Here is a 13,596-nt window from a genome sequence, read left to right as displayed (position 1 = left end):
GGAGAAGGCAGATGATGTTTCATGGACTTTTGTCACTGTGATATGGGATCCTCCTATATTCTCTCTCTGAAGTTCAGGAAATTCCTTAGAATTCCGCTCTCCTGTTGGGGAGAGTTGACATGTTACTCAGAGACGGTTTGGATTAGACAAACCAATTTTTTATACAATACACTTACATATGTCTGTTAATAGTCTAAACCATTTAAAGATAATTACAGAATCTACATTTTTCACAATTTGCATTTGAATGTAAGGAGTCAGATGTTGCAACTGACCCCGGGCCCGGGGACAGTTGCAACATTGTTTGGGGATGGTTGCAACATGTTAAAAATACAATATATTACAATATATGTCAGTGCAGCAAAATTATTATTTTTGTATGTAAATAGAAGTTATGTAAGTTATAATAATATTACAGTGTTATTTATTCACCAGCTTTGATTAGATGACAATTATAAATTTGTCTAGATGAGTAGGCCTTATGTGCAGATGTCAAATATTGAAATTGATATAAAATACAGTAGGACTTTAGTGACATAGGAAGAATGGAACAATTTGGTAGGCAATTCACTTTTATGTAGACTATTGTCATGTAAAACATGTTTTTAAAAATATATATTTTATATTATCATATTTATGCATTGTACGGGACTGTACGGGGACAGTTGCAACAGTTGTTGCAACTGTCCCCTTTCCTGTCAGCCATGATAAAACCTCATGTGCTAGCTAAACAAGGGGACCTTGACACATGCTAACCATAGTAGCTTAAAGTTAACATATCACTCATTTAAATCATATAAGTTTGAGCTGAATCACAAAAACAGTGACAGCAGTTTAACAGAAACAAAGCTCAAGAAAATAAATACTTTCATACCTAAAAAACTGTTTTTTTACAATAAATCCTGGAGCAGTTCAGGAATCTCCTTGCTTTTTCTCTGCTAGGGGGGGCATCCAACTGAGCATATGCAGTGTGAGTGTCATCACTCTACCTTGTTTCTGATAGGAGAAAATTGACATGTTGCAACCATCCCCTGTTGCAACTGTCCCTGGTCTCCCCTAGCTTTAAATGTGCTCTAGGTGAAATATCACCACCATGGAGCGACCTGGCAGCGCTATTGGATTGTAATAAAAATATTGACCACGAGGTGGAAGCAAATGTCTGTGTGTCAGTTTAGGCTACTATTTCATTTTGTCAGAGACAGTGAAACTAGTGTATTTGACAGCATGTCAGCTTAGTAGCGATCCAGAAAGGGATTGGGAATTCTCAAAATGGTTGGTTGAATGAACCGTTGGTCATTGGTATAATTCAAGAGTCGTTATGCTGAAATAAAATTGCCTTTGGATTGCCTAAATTTAACTTTGCCTGTTCTGACAATATAGCCTTAGCCTACAGTGCACAATAAAACAATAAGGTGATCAACCAATATTTTGAAACAAAGCCATCTCAATGTCTATTTTTCATTGCTTGCGTCGTAAATTATGTAAGTTGTAGCCTTTGACACTCTACGCTGACGTGCTACGCAAACGCACGTCATGCAATAATTTGGTTGAATTGATGACTGCCTGTGTAGGCCTATCCTCTGCCTCTGCCAAGAGGCTACAATTTTTTGTATTCCATTCATGTATACTTTATTTCATAAAGTGAAGTGATAACGGCTCTATCGGCGTGTTTTTATTTGTCCAGTGAAATGAGTTGCCCTTTGACCTTCCTTTAAAACATTCGCCCTTTGCGCTACATGGTTACGCTGGACAATAGTAGTTGCAAGACAATTCAAAGGGGTCGGCAAATGACTGCTGGAACTGTTTGCATAGTGGGACTGCTGCACGCAAATGCATCGTGGAAGTAGCCATTAGCATACCAGCTAGTCACCAAACTCGCGTTTGTGCATGTGGAGGAAGTAGGTGTGCGCTTCCTAACGTTTTGTTCAGCGCACGTTGGACCTGAGATTGAAGAGAGGGGGTAAGTTGTGCTTATGTGAACGCAAAATGCTCATGTTTAGCTGGTTAATCATGCAAACGCATAAAAGTTGTTATTCAGCTTAAACTTAAGCATAATTGCCAGGGTATCCCACAAAGATGCGATGCGAGGTAGGTGTGGTTAGCAGTGCAATAAGAGTTGGAAGCATGAGCGCTTTCTGTACACAATGTACTCGTGCCGTTTGTGGGTCAATTGCAATACTGACCGTTCGAGCTGTCGATATAAAGTTGCTTTATCTTCTTTGGTGTTGTTCATTCCAGTCTGGCATGTCATTGAGTAGTATTATATCCAGAGCTGTTAACCGCAGATTCTTGCAAACTACCTCAATGTGTAGTTCAGCATGGTCGAGTGCTATCGCTCGCCCAAGTTCATTTGGATAAACCAGTGTGTTGCTTGTGTGGTCAATTAACAGTGCAATTGTCATAAATTGCGTGCATGAAAACAAAGCATAATATTGTTTGGACGATACGGAAATCTTTTTTTTTTGTGTATGTGGCATTTATGTGGTGGTGGTGGTGGGGGGTTGCCCTCCTCACCGATGTGGATAGTTCATGGCAAGAATTAATCATCGTACTGTGCTAACCTGGTGATGTGCAGGCTAAAATTATGTTGCGAGAGTTTGATAAAGACATTGCTTCAACAGCCATTACCAGCTGTAATCACTGACTTCCCCATGATGCGGCGCGAACACATTTGAATGAAATTTTGTCAATTTAGTGAGATTTTGTGTCATCTTACTCTTATCTTACTGTTTTGCCATGTGGTCTCAGACGGCCTCATGTGCGTTTGGGTTGTGACCGTTTTTGTGACTGACAACAACCTGAGGATTGCCCGTACATGTGCCTAGATTTGCTGCCAATAAAGAAAAAGCTGCCATGGATCCGGTCCAACCAACCACAGTACCAGAGGGGTTCCGCTACGAGACTCGCTACGTTGTCCTCAGTTACCTTGGCCTGCCACCTGCCCTACGACCGTCAGCAACGCGACCCACCTCTGCAGAAGGTAAGCATGTCACCCCCCTAACAACTGATCATGGTGGTGGTGCATGTTGAAACCTTTGAAGTCGTTAATGTCCCCAGGGGTATAATCGTTTCCACACAACATTCAACAACTAAGAAAGGGGTGCAAGGACAAGGTCTCATGTCTGATGTGTAGATCCTGTTGTGGACTTTGATGTTCTCAAAACAATATATTATGTGTGAAGAACTTTAAGGACCCTGCCCTGAGCGAGATAGATAGGCACCATACACCCACGGCTAAAAGTACTATGATAATAATTGTGATAACATTAATATGACAACAATTGAATTGTGTATAGTCTCACACCACAGTGATGCATGCAAAATGTCTTTCTCTTGCTGTCTCACACACACATACACACAAACTCAGAGGAATCCAAATCCGGAATTATCTATCTGCGTAGTTTGTGCCTGACAGTCACTCATGAATTATCTATCTGCGTAGTTTGTGCCTGTTTCAACTTTATTGTCATTGCGCAGAGTACAAGTGTATAGACAACAAAAATGCAGGTAGCGTTAACATTATGTGCACAGTCCTAATGAGTTCTTGTTAAAGGGTTGACTCCTAGTGGGCTTATGCATGTGCAGCCTTGCTGTTTCTATCATATCACAACATTGCTATTGTTTGGCTATGGCCTGGAGCTGGTATTTGTCATGAAACAGGTTTGAGGGAATGGATTGAATTTATTGGATAGGAAACAGAAGAGGTATGCAGATTGTCCCTGTTAACACGGTTCACCGGTCCACTGCCTGAAGGTTATTTGGTTATTTATCAAAATCTCACAGGAGCTAAAGACAGAGCCATCGGACCTCTTGTACCGAATCAATTCTAGTTTTGTACCTTTGTCTTGGCACTTTCATGCAAATGCCAACCAAATGTCCGCCACCTCTACTCTGTAACGCTGGTTGGCAAGCAGAAAGGGCTGTGGTACTCTTCTCTACGTCTCTCTTTGAGGCTGATGTGTTAAGATTGTAACCGTTTACGCTGTGTTTGCTATCATCAGGTTCTACCAGACCTGAAGCTCATCTCGTAGTAGGCACTTTTCTCTGCCCCTCTCACTGTTAATGCTTCTCCTTCCATGTCTTTGTGCAAACTTCACACTTTTCCCTGGAGCTTCTAACTTGCCATGGAAAATGTGTGGTCTGTTCATATAGGCCATGTTTTAAGGCGCTATTAGCAAAGCATTAACATCTGAAACAGGCACAATGATTTCGCACATTTGTCCCTGTGTGTTTTTTTTTTGGTCTGCATTTATCTTCGGTCTCATCCAGATTGTAAGAAATGCTTCTGTGGTTCAGTCAGCGGCCAAGAGAAGAATGTCGGGTTCTCTGAGGTTGACGCTGACAGGGGATGAGCTGTTCAAGTGGAGAGTCACTGCCATGCAGACCAGAGTGATTTCACACCAGTATGAAGAAAAGACATCCAAGCTGCACTACCAGTCACTACCAGTTGTAGCTTATATTCTCTCATATTGGAATGTTTAGACAGACGTTGCTGTGGTAGTCATGCTTATTAGTCATTAGTTAGAAGTGCTGACTAAGTAGTGGTTAGCTTAGCACTGATCTGGTTTGTATAGCTTGTTGACTTTGTCTGCCTTCCTGCCTGTGTGTTTTGCCCTTTCCCATCATGCTCTTTGGCTTTAGCCTGCTCACACTTTCACCCCTCAAGCTGCATGTTTATTCTGGGTGCTGGGGCTTCCATTGGTGGATTATCCCTCGAAGTGTGTGTGTGTGTGTGTGTGTGTGTGTGTGTGTGTGTGTGTGTGTGTGTGTGTGTGTGTGTGTGTGTGTGGACAGGGTAAAAAATGTTATGAAGAAGAATTGTATTGCTCACAGTAGAGTTATAAAAATGTGCTATATCAATAAATCTTAAACCTATAAAACTACTTACCGGTACTTGCTCACACAAAAAAGAAATACCGGTAGCTGGCTATTCTGTGGTAAGTCGACCATTGTTTCCCTCCACTTCAAATTTTTCGGAGAAAACCTCAAAAAATAGAGCTCTGGGGGAATTCTTCATTGCTCAGTATGGCTCTGTCTCGAAAGTCAGACAGGAGTAGTATGCTGCTGTCTATTCATTGTATTTCTGATGTTTAATCATAGTGGAGGCATAAGAGGCTGCCTGCCTCCCTAAGGGTGTCCATAGCCTTTGCATAGGAGCTCAGCTAGGGATGCACAATACTATCCGTAGAATATCGACATTGGGAAGAGTAGTATTAATTAGATGAGTTGTATATTCAGTGTGAGCAGATAAATCAGGAAGTGTACACAGTGCATACGGAATGAATTCACAGTGCTTCACTTTTTCCACGTTTCGTTATGTTTCAGACTCATCTTAAAATGGATTCAATGGGGGGGGTTTTTCTCATCAATCTACACACAATACTCCCAACACGGTGTATCGATACTAAAAAGGTATCACAATGTCTTCACGCAAAAAACGATACGATTTCCGACGTTTTTAGAATCGATACTTTATTAAAATAATAACGTTCTGCGTCTGTGTGAACTGCTGCTCTCACTGCTCCTTGCACGCATCTAGGCAAGTGGGCGTGTCAAGCAGGCAGCTCTGAGTGAGTGAGTGCGCAGCCAACGTCAACATAGTTCTTTGCCGACAGTTCTTCTAGGCCTTGTGAATAAAACAAAAGGTGCAGAGAAATCTGCAACTACTTTGCATACATCGCGAATAGTGAAGGCAAGCCATCAGGTACACAGAGGCCCGTTTGTAAAATATGTTTCAAAGTCATTTAAAAGCAGTATAGGCTTAACCTGACAATAGCCAGATGAATGTCGTTCCGCTTACTGTAGCTCCGCCTAGCTTCACTCACATCCATCTGGGACCTCTTCCATTGAGAGTGATTTCTGCAACCGACTTTATGGTTCAGCCAATCAGGACGCAGGGCGGGAGTTTCATAGATGTGACATAGCGTAGAAGCGACTGTGAGACTGTTATCAGCGTCACGGGTTGGCTTCGATGTGAGTGGTTGAAGTAGCACGTCAATAGATGATGGACAAGTGGCTTATTCAATCATATGCAAGCATTTTTTGATTAGGCCCAGCCTTCTGAAGCAACACTTCAATGGATCAGTTCCAGATGGATGAGTGGAGCTAGGCGGAGCGAAATTCATCTGGCTATTGTCAGGTAAGTATAGGCTAGCCTACGCATGGAACTTGGCTAAACACCTCGCAGACATATCCCAACATATTTAAAGAGTTCAAAGAACGACAGGTTAACGAATATGCTATAGAAAACTAGTGTTGCTTCAGAAGGCTGGGCCTAATCAAAAAATGCTTGCATATGATTGGATAAGCCACTTGTCCGTCATCTATTGACGTGCTACTTAAACCACTCACATCGAAGCCAACCCGTGACGCTGATAAGTCTCACAGTCGCTTCTACGCTATAGACCTCTCCAGAATAAGTCCCGCCTCCTAACTTCCGTATCCATCCAACCTTCGGTCGTCAAATGTCTATGGGAAATATCATGGCGTTTTTGAAAGATCGTACCTGTCAAACTCTGTAGGTGACAAAGTAGAAAAAGCTGGTGGGCAGATTGGCCTACACACTTCTGCCATCTAGTTTCCACTGGATTTTTTGATTGTCGGTGCCGTTTAAGTAGTATAGTCTATAGTATACGATACGACGGTACGATCTTTCAAAACTGTAATCATTTTGGCGAGACATAACGAGCTGGGTGCTAACTGATGAAAGCGCAATGTTCACGCCAGAATAACAATACCATAACTTGTAAACAATCTATTTCATGTTCGGTCAGTACTACTGGTAATATTTGTCATGGCATGTAGACTGCAATTTGTTCAATAACTAGATGTACCGCATAGCGGTACAAAATATGACCGCCACTCAGTCCTGTACAGCTGTTCCGCAAAAATAAATCACACTTCAATTTGTCTCCATATTTTACTCCATCCCCCACTCTTGAAACTTTTGTGTATGCTTGTTTGGCATGCCTGATTGTGTGTGTGCGGCTGCACAGAAAGTAGCCTACTGGTGCTGAAAAGTTGAATAGATTGTATATTAGCCAAAGAAGATGTAGCATTGTTATAAAACCTTTAAAATCTCTAAACAATCACAAGTAGGGCAGTTCATCACAGTTCATCCATGGCAACTGATTGATGAAAGGTCATTTACACCTGTAGGCTACATTGTATTTGGGAAAAGCAAAAGGTATCAGCATAATGTTATTTATGTATTTATTTGTTTGTTTGTTTGTGAACAAAAACATCTCTGTCAGTTCCATGCCGTTTTCAACAGCTATCAAAAACAAAGGTCATTTTTGGATGGATGGATTTTTTGTGAATGTTTCTTCTTCTACATAAGATTTTAGTCATCTTTAGTTCATGTAATACTTCATTGTCAATGCACAAATTAAGTAACAGTAGTCTGAAACGTTATTGTTAATGCACAAATTAAGTAACAGTAGTCTGAAACGAAATGCTGTTTTACATGTAACCAGTGGTGCAAATAACTGACATGTCCAAATGGGCCTTGATGAAATGCGTCGCTAGACTGTTTTTTAACGGGCCAAAGACACATTTTAACGGGCCAAAGTTGAAGAACTGTTGTCCGTTATTGTTCGTGCAAATATAGGCTGATTCATGTTCCCTTGCATTGTGTAACTGAGGTCCATGGCTAGTCTGGCTTTCACCAGACCAAGCTCAATCTTTTAAGAAATCAAAAAATAAATAGCGGGCAGATCAGGCTGGGTTCACCCAGCCTAGTCCATGGCACCCGATATTGTTTAATTTTCCGATTGAGATATCCACGCTCTGGCTATTCTAAATGCAAAAATGCATCAGGGAGTTATGACAAAACTGTAACTAACAAACTAGATCCTAATAGAAAGCTGTAAGCTTCCCTAAGCTACAGGTAGGCTTATAAGGTAGGCCTATTTACAACATAAATTGTCAATAGGCTATGCTGGCGACACAAATAAAATCTCCTTTGGAAACCAATGGCTTACACCTTACAGTATCAAGCGGACTTAAACTGCCATATTGTGGCGAAAAGTTGTAATAAAATTCATGCAGCTCCATGAGTTAAGGAAAGCACGAATGAAGTAGCCACTTCTAAATGGGTCCCACTACACAGTAGCTTAAGGTGTGTTGCTAAAGCAACCATAATGAAATGAAGGTGTCATTGTTTGGATACTTCACACACACGTGCTTTTTAATTTCACAGACTACAACTACCAAGCTGGAATCAAAGCACATCGATTCCCCTCTCACACACCCTGCACGCACTTAAAACGAAAACGAAACAGGCGTCTTAGTCTCACGCATGTATAGGCAAAACTGTATCAGTAACGTTGGTAAATCTTCCATTGCACAGAATGATTTTTGTAGCACGTGCAACAAATGACAGTCGAAAGATATCAATTTGCTTGGTATATCCGCATTTCTAGTTTTCTACAAATGCAATCAATCAAATTGGCCTCCATCACTCAACCAACGCTAACGGTAACATTACCTAGGTCCTTATTGATATTATAAGATTAACGTACCTGCAGTAAAAACCAAGCATGTCCGATAAACATCCTCAGATTTATGTCGGCTTCAAGAAGAAATGGGAATTAAATTTCATGTGAACATCGTCCTATCCTTATTAGACGTTCTCTGCGGTAAATTACAGTCCTTGTAGGAAGCGTCCATTGTTTTTTTCAACCCACTTTTAACTTCCAACAAAATTACGTCTCACTGCAACGATGCGCCATCTAGTGGACAAACGACTACTTATCGCCAATACTGGAAATGCAGCCATGATGATGGTGATGAATATTTATTATGGCTTTCTTTTAATCCTACTGAATTTGTAATTATGTATCGGCCGTTCTAATACCGATAGTATGTGGGTGCCTGTGTGTGTGTGCATGTGTATATGTGTGCACCGCCATCTACAGGCCAATGAGTGTACAGTCACTAAATGTACACATAACCTAATTTTTTTAAGACCCCCCCCCATGGATGAAATTCTACGAAACTTGGCATACCCCCAGAGAATGCCAGGTCAATCATACACATAAAATTTGGTGCAGTTCTGAACATCTTAACTGAAGATAGGGGCAATTAAAGCAGAATAATATTGCATTTTCATTTTTTACCGGGGGGGGGTGCAATTCACAAATGAGTGATTATGGGCCAGGTTGATGTGGGCCCTTGAGACCAACATACCATAAAATATTCTTCATCCTCAGTGCCACGGTTCAGGTAGTTATTTAGGAAAAACTGCTTTTTTTGCGGTTCGGGGGGCCCAGCACGGGGGTGGAGTGGCCCCCGGGGATGAAACGAAATTTTTCCGTAAAAGTCTAGTGGGGCTACATACCCACCAAATTTCATGTGTCCCGGTGGTTCGGTGTCCCGGGTATCGTTGACCAAAAATTCAGGAAGTAGATGACGGGGGAAAAAAAAAAAAAAAAAAAAAATCCCTATATGACCGCTTCGCTAGCTTCGCTAGCGGCGGTCATAATTATTGTCCAGATGTAGGATAGGCTACCCGAAATGCGCTAATTAAAACCCACAGCATATAATACAACCAAAGCGTGTCGAGTCCTAATAATAATAGCGGCTTATTGTTACGTGGTAGCAAATCATGTTATCAAAGAAATAGACGTAATGTAGGAATGCACACAGATATATTGCAACAGGCAATGGTGAAGGCCTATCTGACGAGGACCTGAGTGGTTGGAACGTCGTAGCCTACTTGTACACTGGGCGCAAAGAAGACTATCCTCACATTTTTCCCTTTGCAACTGTCAAAGAAATCCCATGAACACGGGAAGGTCTAGGGTAGCCTATACTGTACATCAGATGGCCTAAAGATTAGGCCCCTCCGCATAGCATTCAGTGATTTGCATGCAGTAATTTCAACACTGACCTTGATCTAGCCTAGTTTGGCTATTTAAAGCTACTTTATTGCCAAAACACAACACAATGTAAATGAACTATAACAAACAATAAAGGACTTAATCACACAAAGTAGGCCTACTATTTTACTGACTATAAAAAATAATAATTATGTAGGAAGTTTAGAAGTTTAGAACCCAGAATTGACCTGCACACTACCAAAGTGCACCGAATTTAACACAAATGACTCAATACACTTGGAGGAGGTATGAGTCCTTTTTTCCCCAGATATCTTAGGATTTCGCAGTAGTATCGTTTCAGTATCGAGCATCGTGATATGGCAAGTATCGTATCAAAGTCATAATTTTGGTATCGTGACAACACTACTCCCCAACACAGCACAAAAGCAAGTGTTTGGAGTGTTGCAAATTTCTATAAAAAAAGAATAAAATATTCCATTTACATAAGTATTCAGCCCTTTTGTTATGACACTTGCCATTGAGCTCTGGTGCATCCTACTTCTATCAGGTGGACTCCAATCAAGTTGTAGAAGCATCTGAAGGACCATTGATAGAAGTAGGATGATGAGGGAAAAAAAATTGAATCCATTTTAAGATGAGTCTGAAACATTACAAAATGTGGAAAAAGTGTAGTGCTGTGAATACGTTCCGCATGCGCTGTATCAGCACAAACTCTGAGGTTTGCAGAGGAAGCATCATGCAGATCTGTTAAAATAGGATGATGCCTTCATTTTGATTTGAAACGGTCATATGTTAAATCACATATACATCTACACATCAAGTTAAGAATTTTCTTATTTATTATGAGAGTGACTGTCTAGATTTCTGGATTTAGTTTCTGCAACAAATAGACCCTCACAAAAAGAGTACTGGTAAATAGTTAACCCTTAAAGGAGTACCATCACACTGGTGTGACGGGAATGTTGGGAAATTAACATTCTAAAGAATATCTGGGTTCATTGAATTCAACATAGAATTTTAGAACCTTCAATTGTTGCGGAACTTAGAATGTTCAAAAACCTACACCTTTAAGGGTTCCTAGTACAGGAGAGCCCCTTACAGGAAATGAGAGAGACGTGTGTAGCGAAGGGAGAGAGCAGTGACCCCACCTAGTCTCGAACCTGGGTCTCTGGGGTACTAAACCTGCAGCTTGACCACAACGCCAAAGCGCTGGGCTCCTTGATATGGCAGTCAGAGCATATAGTCAACCGTAGTGATGGCAATCCGTCATAATGTTTATATTTTGCTATCAGCAAAAATGAGTTGATGAATATCGGCATATCAAAATTTGGCAGAAATCCAATACATGGTGTATCCCTAAGCTTAGCATCATAGCACAGACATGTCAGATGCTAATCATTGCACCGGCATGTCAGGATCAAAGGTTCGTCTTTATGAAACTCTTTGTTCTGTGGTCGCCTATCGACCTTTACATGCGACTAGGTCCCTGTAAAACATTACGCAACATATGCATTAGTATATCACTGAACTCCGTACCCTCTTGTCTCAACACAGACTGTATAACGAAATATGTTGAAAATATGAAATATGCAAAATGTTACATCACATGTAGAATTTTTGGATTCGCCATGATTGAAATGAGCAATGTTACAATGCGGTTTGTGTTTTGCATGCATGCATTTGAAGTGGTTTCAGAACATGTTTGAAGGTATATGTAAGATTGTATGAGCAATTAACTGTAATTAGATTGATTAATGTCAATATAATAGAATCAGTAGTTATATCAACATGTAGATAAATCTACTAAGTCCTGCAGATGAAAGGTATGAAGCTGTACCACAACGCATTGGTGCTGGATATAAGGAAATGGTCTGTGGCTTGTGTTGCTTGGCACATATGTAACACTTAACCCTTAGAACCCGATTGACGCAAAGTGCGTCAAAAAACACACCCCTTCTTCTCTGTTACATTGCTCCGGAACGGTTCATCGCAGCGAGATGAAACCTTTATTGCACGACAGAGCAGAAGTGGGGCTTTCCAATGAGACTACACACTTGTCTGTACGATCAAGTATGAAAATTTAAAAAAATCATGAAATTAAATCAAATTGCATCATATTTACAGTCTATACTTCTCTGCGTTCACCTGCACACACATTACTCTAGTTTGAATTACTCGCGAACCCGTGATCGCATCGATATGGCAAGCATATCAGATGAAAGAGGAGGCACAGGGCTATCCATTGGTACCATGTTTATCGATCCTTCGGGCTTATAAAACCAGACGAAGTGACTGCAAAATAATAACGTCATGTACACAAACCAACGCTGCACACTCATTACTCTCGTTTGAATTACTCGCGGACCCGTGATCGCATAGATATGCCACGCATGTCAGATGAAAGAGGAGACTCAGATCTATCATTTGATACCAAGTACATCCTTCTGGGTTTTAAAACAGACGAAGTGACAGCAAAATAATAACTTCATATAGCTGGACTTACCCCACGTTTTTGTCTGTTCTTGTGGCAAAGCATGTTTATAATCCAATGCTATCATGTGTTTCTCTATGGCAAAGCATGTTCATATTCCGGTTTTGAGATCGATCCTAGCAAATTCCTGCATGGCATCCAATTCAAGGCTCACATTGCATCCCAATTTGTTCAACAAATAAACACCTTTTTTGCCTTTACTTTGTTCAAGGCAATGCAGTAAAAAGTTGAGAATTATTATGACAGCATACACACAGGCACGCAGGCTAACACATAACCTCGGGTCAAGTCAGGTCAGATCAGTTCGTGTCACAGATATGGAGCTCAGAAAGGTCACTATAAAAAATGGCATTTATTTCCGTAAATCACACAGCAAATATTTCTGTAAATTGCTCAGCCCCAGAGTATCCCTCCAACATGGCAATTATATTGCCCGATTCAGGACAGTCTGCCCTACAACCACATGAAATGCATGTAGAGCTGTGAGCTTGCTGTGGTGAGATACATGTCAAAATATAAGAATTTTTATAATACACTTTTTATATTTTAATTCTTTAAAAATCAAAATAAAATCAATGCTAGTATTAATACATGAAATGATGGCAGATCTGAATAGCCTAGACTCTCCTGAAAAAAACAATATATAATATATGTGTGTGGCACTTACAATGACCAGAATAAATCCTTATGAATAAAGGTAGTGAAAATGCCCTAAAAACAGCTTAGGGTTCTAAGGGTTAATATGTGACTAGTTCCGTAGGAGACATGGAGCCATTTTGTATCTGACCTCTGGGGGTCAATGACATCATCATTACATATTCCCCCATTATTCTCCTTTGGAATAAAACTGCATATTTGTGCTCATGTACATTATTGTAATGTTCCAATCTGTGTTCATGTGCCAATGGTCCATACACGTGCACAGTTCACACAGAGCATTTTAGTCCAGCCAATCTGTGAGAATATTTTACCCAACCCAAAACTAATTGCAACAGAAATCATTTTTGAAAATAGTAGCAATTTTGACCACATTGCTATGTTGTAATTGTTAGTAGAGTGGAATGCTACCGTACCAAAGTGGCCTTTGACTTGTATTATAGGCCTTTAACTTGACAACTGTTGCAACTTTTGCACCCCTCCACATGCTGGGAGACCAGAACTGGTTGGAACAGGTTGGAACACTGTTAATATCTAGGCAACTAAAAGGTACATCCACAAAATGTTAACACTAAAATAAGTGTCCTCTTAACTGGAGCACACACA

At 40.6% G+C, this 13,596-nt stretch overlaps 1 protein-coding gene across 2 annotated transcripts in view; it reads left to right on the top strand.

Annotated features, from left to right (window-relative positions):
• Positions 1–1,582: 1,582 nt before the first annotated feature.
• bcl2l13 (BCL2 like 13) overlaps positions 1,583–13,596 on the top strand; it is a 47,070-nt gene continuing 35,056 nt past the window's right edge. For both annotated transcript variants that reach the window (XR_012983511.1, XM_076269664.1), the window contains exons 1-2: positions 1,583–1,960; positions 2,826–2,980. Coding sequence is in view for 1 of the 2 variants with exons in the window: in XM_076269664.1 (XP_076125779.1) it covers positions 2,854–2,980 (127 nt within the window). In the remaining variant the exon portion in view is untranslated. The remainder of the gene's footprint in view (positions 1,961–2,825; positions 2,981–13,596) is intronic.

The sequence above is a fragment of the Alosa pseudoharengus genome, unplaced genomic scaffold (genome assembly GCF_046254945.1).
Source record: "Alosa pseudoharengus isolate Yale_2024_CS ecotype anadromous, Long Island Sound unplaced genomic scaffold, YU_APseudo_1.1 YU_APseudo_1.1_scf_10, whole genome shotgun sequence".
NCBI lineage: Eukaryota > Metazoa > Chordata > Actinopteri > Clupeiformes > Clupeidae > Alosa > Alosa pseudoharengus.
This window is presented reverse-complemented; position numbering and strand designations above follow the sequence as displayed.